Source organism: Echinops telfairi, unplaced genomic scaffold, assembly GCF_000313985.2.
Source record: "Echinops telfairi isolate 266 unplaced genomic scaffold, ASM31398v2 ScPeMD7_70;HRSCAF=299, whole genome shotgun sequence".
Lineage (NCBI taxonomy): Eukaryota > Metazoa > Chordata > Mammalia > Afrosoricida > Tenrecidae > Echinops > Echinops telfairi.
In genome coordinates, this window is record NW_022103968.1 from 61,106,730 (window position 1) to 61,117,314 (window position 10,585).

General features: G+C 46.0%; 1 protein-coding gene across 1 annotated transcript in view; it reads left to right on the plus strand.

Annotated features, from left to right (window-relative positions):
• Positions 1-7: 7 nt before the first annotated feature.
• TSPAN15 (tetraspanin 15) overlaps positions 8-10,585 on the plus strand; it is a gene marked incomplete at its 5' end in the record, with an annotated part of 59,301 nt that continues 48,723 nt past the window's right edge. The window contains one exon of the mRNA XM_045291681.1: positions 8-94. Within this exon, the coding sequence (XP_045147616.1) occupies positions 8-94 (87 nt within the window). The remainder of the gene's footprint in view (positions 95-10,585) is intronic.

The window sequence follows — 10,585 nt, forward strand, 5'->3', positions numbered from 1 at the left end:
GCCCCGCGGGGACTCGGAGCAGGTGCGCTACTGCGCGCGCTTCTCCTACCTCTGGCTCAAGTTCTCGCTCATCGTCTACTCCACCGGCTTCTGGGTGAGTGACCGCAGCAGCGCCCGGGGGCTGGAGGGTGGGGCACACCCCTTGGACTACCCCGCACCCCACCCTCCCCGCCCGCACCCGGCGCAGACTCGAGCCCAAGTTGGCTCCCCGGGGAGCGCGCGCCCGGCCTTTCGTCCATTCTCCGCTCGGAACCGAGACGCGCAGGCGGTGCGCGCCCAGCCTGCCGTTCTGTGGCTCGGTGAGCCGATTGCGGGCCCGGGGCCCCCTAGCGCTAGGTGGCTCACCTGCGGGCACCTGCTGGCGGAGTGGCCCGCCGCTGCCCTGGCAGGCCTGGGTTCCCGCGTGGGCCGCGCCCACCATGCCTGCTCGCACCCCTGTGTGGGCCTCCCGCAGCAGCCCAAGGGGCGAAAGGGGTGAGGCTGAGTGGCCCGGGCCGGGAGATCGGGATCCCGGCACCTGTCCCGGCGACTGATTTGCCAGCTGCCTCTGAGAAAGACATTTCCTCTCTTGGCGTCGTGGTTTCCTCGTCGAAGGAGGATGCTCGCGACGCCTCCACGGAGCGGTCCGGACCTGACGGGTGGGTCTCTGGCTGCTGCTAGGGGCTCAGTAAAGTTTTACTGCTGGACTTCACCTAGGAGAGCTGATGACGGAGTGGTGACGGGTTGGACAGCTCGCCTTGAGGTCAGCCTTTCGAATCCACCAGCCTCTCTGATGGGCGGGGCCCGGAGGGGAGAGGGATGAGGCTTTCTCGTCCCATAAAGAGTTACCGGGGGCAATTCTACTCTGCTCTCTAGGGTCGCCGCAAGTTAGAAATGACTCCATGGCCGGTGAGTTTTGTTTTGTGTGGGCTTTACCTCTGTCTTCCTGCATTGTTTGGGGCAGATGGTAGTAGTGATTGACAGTATGGGTTGGACCAGGGTTGGAATCCTGCCCCTACCACTTTCTAGCTGTGTGATCTTGGGGAAGTTAATTAATCTTTCAAAACTATAGTTTCCTCATCTGCAACCAGGCGGCAGTAAGGACGAGGGCAAGTCAAAAGTATTGCTTGTGGGACTCCAGGACACACACACACACACACACACACACACCTCCTCCAAAGGAAATGACTGAAATAGGCTTCCGCAATCAGTGGTTGGCTACAAACAAGTCCCCTCTCAGTAATACTCGGCCTTCAACTTGTCAGGGTGCCTTCAAAGAGAAAGCAAAGGCCCATCAAAGCAGTCTGAGGCCATCTGCTGGGTCAGCTAAAGCCATGACCGAGAGGTCAGCACAGAAGGGTATGGTCACTGTGTTTTCAGGCCTGCTAAGTGGCCGTCTTGGTAGATTTCCCTGAGGGACACAGGGCCATCATGGGGGCTTATGATGAAAAAGTGCTGAGAAAACAAAACTCCATTGGTGAGAAAAGACCAGGAACGTTCTACGGAAGACTTCTTCCCATCATGACAACATACCTGCTCATTCATCCCGGGTAGCAAGCGCTGCCCAATGAGAGTCTCTTTGGGAAACCTTACCCCATCCAACCTACAGCCTTGATCTTGCCCCACCAGACTTCTTTTCTTGTCCCCTGAACTCAAAGAGCCTTTCAAAATAAGATCTAATAATAATTTATAAATTATTAAGGGTTCATGGGGGAGGGGGAGGGGAAAAAAGGAAAAAGCTGATTCTGGGAACCCAAGAGGAAAGAGAATTTTGGGAATGATGAGGGCAACAAATATATAGGTGTGCTTTACACAATTGATCTATGTATTGTGATGAATTGTATGAGCCCCAATAAAATGATTAAAAAAAAAAAAAGAGCCTTTCAGAGGAGCAGGATTTGAGTCATTTGCAGGCACCAAAACTTCCTTTTTGACGTGATATAAATGGGGGAGTCCGGAGTTCTTCAGGAAGAGTGGGAGAGAGATAGAAACACTGCCTTCAGCATGTATAGATGGTGGTGGCATTCATATTGAGAAACAAAATACGCATTGTAATATTTTTATTTGATAAAGATTTCTATAGTTTTGTACCGGTGCTTTTTGACTGCCCACTTATTTGTCATTGGGATCAGCCTGCACTAGTTTCTTGGATGCCTTCCTGCATTCTTCATTAAATACACCCACATTGTTTAAGAAGAAGAAAAAAATTCTTGTGAAAAAGCTTCATACATTTTCTCTTCTCTTTTCATGCAAGATTCAAGTGTGTCAGTGAGGCTGGAGCACATACTTCAGAGAACTTGATCTCTGCCAATGATACTTCTGGAGCATATACTTGTTTCTTTTTAACGTTTCTGTGACATTAGCCTGCTTGATGATGTAGCAGTATGTGTTTTCAAAAGTTTCCAAGTCTTCTCTTAAATGATGTAAATGCACTGTTAATGACTGGCAGATATCTGTGCACGTGTTTAAATTTAGTTCTGAATTGAACAGTTTGGTTCAACTGATGAAAATGGTGTATTATATAATCAACACATACCGACATAAATACACACTCCAGTGTTTGCTTTGTGTTCATGTGGTTGTCAGCTTCTCTTTGAAATAGCCGTTGTGTGTCTCTGGTCTTCAGCAGTACTTTTGAAGGCATCTAGAATCTGAGTGACTGTTAAGCATGCCTTCCCAGGGTGTACTGGAAAGACAGTTTAGTACTTGGTTATTGCTTGTGTTTTAAGTACTGCCCGTCAATGAGTAGAGGTGGCAAAGAAATGTGTTCAATCAACAAGACGAAGAGAGCAGGTAGCACATAGTATGGGCATTCTAGAATTTTCTGTTGCATGGCTTTATAACACCCTGGCATATTGGCAGCGTTGTCACAGGACTGGCTTCTGCACTTAGAAAAATCCATTTTGCATATTTCCCATAAGTAGTGAAAAGTACTTGCTTTGCAATTCATTCCCTGATGTGACTTTTAAGCTAGTAAATGTGATAAGTCCCCTGACAGCTTTTCCATCTGTTGGTGATATATAATAAAAAATACTTAGCTGGTCGGTATGAGAAAGATCAGTAGTGGAATCTATAAACAGATATAAAACTATGTTTATTTCACTGAAAACTGTAGGTCAAACCCTATTAATTTTCCTCGCATACTGCTTTAGACACCCAGCAGGTTGCATTTTCTGTGCTTCCGTGTTTTGAGATTTAAGATTTGACCTACTGAAAATGATTGAACTGAACACGTTGGATGGAGTAAACGCCCCCAAGCACTTCATTTTTTCCTCAAAAGACCAGTGCATTCAAAACAAAGCAAAACAAAACAAAAATAGTGCACATTCAGCGATTGTTAGCAGATCAATGTGTTGCACAATGGCTTTCCAATACTGATGTTCTTCCTACAGTTGTATTTCTGGTTTAAGAGTCAAGCCCATGCCTGTCTTTATTAAATATGACAACACACTGCTTACCAATCAGATTCAAGATGTGCCCGTCACAAAATCCACATGTAGCAAATTGGACATTAAATGCATTCAGACTGAATGCAAAACAATCTTCAGGGCCAGTCGATGGCGAATATAGTAGCCACTCCCTGTTATAATTTTCCACATGAGCTTTGCACTCTGGAACTATATTCTAGCTACAGAATCTTGTTTGTTTAGCATCCTGAAATTTTAGACAGAAAATTTCAAATGGTCCACTGTGACATGGACAATCACTGGGCCGTCTTTCCACCCATAACATACATCATTAGAAGAAAAACCATTGTACAAAGCAGCATCTGTATCTCTGTCATTTTGGAGATCAGCTGATGTGACAATTTCAGATTCTCAAATAGCGTCACTTTCAACACGTATTGCTATCGCCACTAGATCAAGAATGGATGCAGCGTTTGGAGCAGATGAGATTCCTGTTGTACTCTGTTATGTTCCTATTGTATTCATAGTTTCAGCACAGTTGCACCAATTAAGTTCCAGCATATAATGTAAGCAATCTCTTCTGACTCATTGTGTTTTAAGAAGGAAATTAATTTTGTAATTATTTTTCACGATCAACAAGTCCTGCCACACCCTCTTGACCGCCTACTTAAAAAAAAAATCTTCCACAAGTTTTCATTTTTGTGCTCTGCCTAATTGCTGCAGCTTCAATTACCTTGAGTATAAAATTACATCACTTTAGAAATTTAGTTTTACCATAGTAAAGAAGTTTGAATAAATGAAAATAAAGCTTATAAAACAAATACAATATATAAAATCAAACTTAGAGTTTGAAAATTACACATAAAATATATATATTTGCAAACTAGTAAGTAAAACAACCACCACAACAAAATGATTTGGAACATGTCGCTTTGTTTTTAATAATTTTATCGGGGGCTTGTACAACTCTTATCACAATCCATACATCCATCCATTGTGTCAAGCACATTTGTACTCTGGTTGCCATCATCATTCTCAAAACATTTGCTTTCGACTTGAGCCCTTGGTATAGACTCCTCATTTTTTCCCCTCCCTCCCATTTCCCACTCCTCCCTCATGAACCCTTGATAATTTATAAATTATTATTTTGTCATATCTTGCCCTGTCCAACGTCTCCCTTCACCCACTTTTCTATTGTCTATCCCCCAGGGAGAGGTTATATGTAGATCCTTGTAATCGGTTCCCCGTTTCTACCCTCCCCTCCCCCCACCCTCCCAGAATTGCCATTCTCACCCCTAGTCCTGAAGGGAATCATTCACCCTGGATTCCCTGTGTTGCCAGTTCCTATCTGTACCAGTGTACATCCTCTGGTCTAGCCAGACTTGCAAGGTAGAATTGGGATCATGATTGTGGGGGGAGGAAGCATTTAGGAACTAGAGGAAAGTTGTATGTTTCATCGTTGCTACACTGCAGTAGCTTTGTTTTTCAGGTCAGAAGTAGTCAAATAAATAGTAGGACAAAGTGAAACCAAATCAAACCCATTGCCATCCCCTGCTGAGCAACTAGTGGGTTTGAACCTCTGACCGTAACGTTAGCAGCCCAGTGCCTAACTCATAGCACCACTAAGGCTCCTTCCTTTTGAGGCGACAGGAAATAATTGCACTCATTTTTCTAACAGTGTTTGTTGGCGAGCCAGTCACAGTTCTCCACGAGCATTTTTCTTCTTGGAATAATAGTTAAAAACTCACTGTCCGTTCTTTGATGCTGCACCTTTACAGCATCACTGGGTCTGCTTTACCCGAAGGGGGTGAGATGGATGGAGAAGAGCAGGATTCACATTAAAGGGGAGACTTAATCTGCAGATGTGCTTGGGTTTGCTTTGTGCAGGACCAGATACGTCCTGAGTCACATGATTAGAGTGAGTCTATGAGAGAGAACACCAGGCTCTACCTGATTGGTCTGAAATGAAAAGGAAAATGCCATTGTGATTGTATACAAAATGTATAAAACGGTATCAATTTCATTGCCCCTCTTCCCTCCCAGCCCCCTTCCAGCCAGTGCTAGCCTTACGTCCTGTCTGCTCGGCATCCATCGGCGTTTGCTTGGACCACTGATGCTCCCCTCTGTTGATGTTCTAACTACATACTTAGGTTGCTTATTTGGTAATCCATCCTTGAGCGTGTGCTATTATTATTATCATGGGCAGAGAAGCTGGGCCCCCCCAAGTTCTCTGCCACCCAAGACACTGAATTTACTTATAGGGATTTCAGACTTGGCTGACTGTCCGCCTAGAAAGGGGGGCCTCTTTCCACCAACCGGGTATAGCCCCCACCATTCTAGAGCTGTCCCCAACCCCCAGTATGCCACCAGGGCATCCTTGCTCAGTGACTGAGGTTGGTGAGGTTGTGAGACTTGGTCTCACACACACCGATTCCTGGTTCTCTTTCTCTCCCTGCTCCCCACTTACTCTGTTAGAAGGAGCTGAGTCTGCCACCAAGACTGGTTTTCCCTGTGACCCCTCTGGTTGATGTGACCGCCCCTGGTGGCCAGGAGATCTAGGTTCTAGACCTCCTCTGCTAGTGACTTCATTGGGAGAGCACTTCCTAGTCTGAGCCTCAGAGGTTTTGACATCTAATACTCTGACTGCAAGTCACGGGCAAAAGAGATGAGCAGTATTGGGAGGCCCAGAGGACTGATTGATACAAGTCCAGGGATGTAGAAGTTTGTCTGAGGGGCCCGAGTGGCATAATTTGATCTATAATCCAGTGATTCTCACCCCAAGGCACATTGGAATCCACTGGAGAAATTCCAGGTGTGGGCCCACCTGTGGAGGGTTTGGTTACAGGTGCCCTCGGGATGGGACCCTGACTTCTACATTCACTTAAGCTCCCCGGTGATTCCAGTGTGCAGCTGATGCTGAGAACCATTGGATGGGATGGGCATGGAAGCCCCTCCACTCTGATTCTGGGTTTCCCGCTCTGAGGTCCAACCTCTGGGATGAAAGAAGAAAGGCCTGGCTTGGTGGGGTGGGGGTGGGGGAGGGGGGAAGATTGGGAAGACCAAGGATCAGAAGGCTGAGGTGACATTTCTGGCTTCACCTGTGGTCATGGACCAGTCTCTTCACCTCTTGAACTTGTTTTCTTATCTGGCGAATGGATAACTTAGACCCCAATGACCTCATTGGAGTAGTTCTAGAATTAGTGATCTAGAGAGGTAACGATAGGTGATCAAATAAAGTGCCATTCAAAAGAAAGTTATGCAGTTAAAATAAAATGGAACTAGCGTTTTCAAGGCCTTATCTGTGTCTGCTCACCTAAGCTCTCCAAGAAGCTGTCCCTTTTGGTGGCTGCATGGCCTCCTCCTCCAGGGACAAGCAGGACTCAAACTTGGATTGCTTCTCTTCTAATCAGCTAAGTGGCTTTACCAAATCCATGACTTCCCATTCCAGAAAAAAGACGCCACCATGCCAAGAACTCCGGCACCGGCTACGACAGATCCCGGTGCCCGGGTTTGGATGTGGGGCGGAGGCCCAGGGTGAGTAAGTAATTTGCCCTGAACAGAGATTTCTGTTAATTGAAAACCATTTACAGAAAAGCCCATTATCTCGGCGCTATCTCTGGGGAGGAGGAACAGGGCCAAGGGTGACTTGCTTTATAAGCCTGAAGTGCTAGTGTTTTCATTGTAGCTTGTGCGTCTAGAAGGGGTCAGAGATTTTACTGTAGCCATGCACCCACCTTCTGTGATACCTTAGCGAGAGACCATTTTGTGTGTATGATGAGGGTTTGCACAGCAGCTGAGGGGCCCCCTCGACACTTGCGACACAAGATGCTCGAAGACATTGATTGCGGTCTTCACATGCATGCATGGCCAGCCTCACATTGTTGGCCTGGCTTTCTGCTTCCATTCACCCAGTCTCCTTGCTCCTTTCATGCTTACATTTGTGTGAAATGAATGGTTAACCTCGGGGTCTCACATAGGTGATGTTTGTCAAGGAGCCCAATACTTAAAGGTGATATTCATTAGGTTTTGAGCTACTTTGTTATTGTGATCTCAGGGGTTCGTCTTGGTTCAAGGTATAGAGCTATAAAAATATCTCAGGGCTGTAGTCTTAAAGGATACGGAACTCTTAAGGAGTTTTCCTGTCTTAATCAGGCCAATGAGTCACGGTGTCCCCGATCAGAATGGTAGCTGGGCACCCTCTATCGCTTCTTATCTCGGGAGATGAGGCCATGGTTCATGTAGACTGTTGGTTCCCTAGATTATTAGTTCCTTCTCCGACTCCTCGACTTCCGTCACTTTCTCTTTGTTCTGCTTGAGCGGAGGTCAATAGCTGTGTCTTAGGTGGCTCTTCTCAAGCCTTTAAGACTCCAGACGCTTCTCAAGAGATGACAGTGCCAGTCCTTCAAAGCCAGAAACCCATCCATGATATCTAAGAACCATCCATAACTGTACCTCGGTCGCATTTATTATACGAGTACAGATGACTAAGAGGGGCCTCCAAAAATTCTTAGAAAAATGGGATTAACCGATAATGTAATTTCTCCGTGAATTCTTTTAAAGCCAGCCTTTTTCTTATCCTTTCCTTCATTGATGGACATGCCCGTTGTTTCCACCTTTTTTGCCACTGTCACTCATGCAGGGACGAGCCCCAGGGTGCACCTCTGGGTTGGTTTCAGTCTGTGAGGCTCCCAGGGTGTCTGTCTATCAGAGAAGGAAGTCACTGGATCCGCTGGACGATCTCCCTCACGTGTTATTTGTGAGTTTGTTATTTGAGGCACCCTTTGCATCCCCATCAGCCACGGCAGAGGGTTCCAGTCCCCCCCACCATTGCCTCCAATGGTTGTTACTTTTCATTTGTTTTGTTTATTTAAAAAAAAAAGAAGTAAATCTTGGCTAACCTAGTGGGAGTGCTTCTGTAATACGTTTGCTTTAAAACTGTCGTTGTGTAGGAAATGCATGGGCATGGTACAACATTTAAATGTACAAAGCGGCGTGTCTGTACTCATCCCTCTCCCCCTCACAAGACTTTCTTGTGTCTCTTTTCGGAGATGTCTTCTGCATAGGATGCCCTTGTCATATTTTATCTACCAGGAGGTGCACTGGCTAAGCACTGCAAACCACCAGATTGGTGGCTCAAAGTCACCAGCAGCTCTGTGGGAGAGAAGACCCTGTCATTGGCTCCCAGAGGACAGCCTGGGAAAACCTACAGGACAGTCATACTCTGACCTGCAGGTTCACTGTGAGCCAGAATTGACTTGATAGCATTCCTCCCATGTAAGGTAGCACTCTCTAGACAGTTCTGCCCCATTCTTTTTCTTTTTTTCTATTTTTCTTTTCACTTACCTTTAAATCCTTGTAAATTGTGGAAGCCTGCTGGGGGCTGCCCGGTTCCACACCCACATGGCCTGCCCCTGGGCTTTCACCACGTAGTTCATCAATCTCTAGCTAACCTACTCATAGATTGCACCCAGTCTTTCATTGTGTCCCACAGTGCTACCGCGAGTGTCTTTGAACATGCCCTGCCTCACACATCTGTGTTTACACGGCAGTTTCTGGAAGTGGAATTGCTGTAAAGGGTTCATTGGGTTAAAGGATATGTAAATGTATAATTTACATAAGAAAAAGTCATAAGTCTCCACACTGATGAATTTTCACCACATGAACACCCCTGTAAAATCAGCTTCCTGATCAATCAACAGAATGGCTAGCAGAACCCCAAAGTCTCCCTCTGTCCCCCTACCACCCTCTTCAGTCACCACCCCTCTCCTCCAAGTGGCGTCACTACTGTAACACCTGACTACCTTGGCCTGGTTTTGTGTACATTTGAAATTTTGCTAAAGTGCTCTATGTAGAGGTTATATCTATTGGAATATTGCTGACTTAATATATTATTTTAATCTGATTTGCTTTTAAAATTGCATTTTAATAGGCGCCTTTATACTATGTGGTGTTCACTAATCAGCACTCCTTTTCATCAGTAGTGGGATGATGAAATACAAAATAGTGCTAGTCCATCTTGGGCCTGCTATGAACCTGAGGTCTGCCCTTCTTTGTTAAAAAGGCAGGCTGGCAGGCGTTTGAGAGGCATTAAGACAAATTGGCACTAAGACAAAAACTGTGTTCTGCTTGTTGATGTGATCAGATGTATTGGGAGGAAATCAATACTTCTTTTAGTCTGTGAGTCAGTATGACCTGTTGTTCCTGTTGTCAGGTGTCATCTTGTTTGTTCCAACTCATGACCCACCTATTGGACAGCAGAGCACAACACTGCCCGGTCCTGCGCGTCCACACAGTTATGTGTGAGCCCATTGTTACAGCCACTGTGTCGATCCATCTCCTTGAGGGTCCGCCCTTCTGCTTCCCACTGACCTACATGACCAAGCATGTCGCCTCTCTCCAGGGACTGATCCCTTCTGGTAACATGTCCAAGGTCAGTGAGATGAAGTCTCACCATCCTCCCTGCTAAGAAGCATCTGGCTGTATTTCTTCCAAGACAGATTTGCTCATCTGGCAGTCGTGAAGAATAGTCAATGTTCTTGGCCAACGTAGTCATTCTAATGCATTGATCCTGCTTTCTTCCTCACTTGCTGCCCACCTTCTGTATGCAGGGGAGGTGATTGAAATACCATGGCTGAGGCAGCTCGACCTTACTTCTCAGAGTGACACCTTTGCTTTTTCACCTGTCAAAGAGGCCTTTTGCAGCAGATGTGTCCAATGAAATACATGTTTTAAAAAACTTTCTCGACTGCTGCTTCCATGGATGATGTCTGTGGGTCCAAGTGAAATGAAATCTCGACATCTCCCATCGTATTTCCATTCCTCCTGAGGGTGCTTATTGATCCAGCTGCGGATGTGTCTGTTTTCTTCGTGTTGAGTTGTAATCCATATCGAAGGTGGTGGTCTTTGATCTTCACCACTAAGTGCCTGTAGCCCTCTTCACTTTCTGCAAGCCAGGGCCTATCTCACAGCAAGCATCTCACAGATGGCTATGAGCCATTCTCCAATCTTGCTGCTGCGTTCTTTTCAGGTAGTCCAACTTCTTGGATTTTTTGTTCAGCATACAGATTCAATAACTATGGTAAAGGATACTGCATTTGTCTGGGGACTTTAGAGAAACAAATCCACAGAAACTCGTGTATAAGAGAGAGTTTTATGTAAAGGTTAAGTGTGCATCAAGAAAATATCCCAACCCAGTGCTG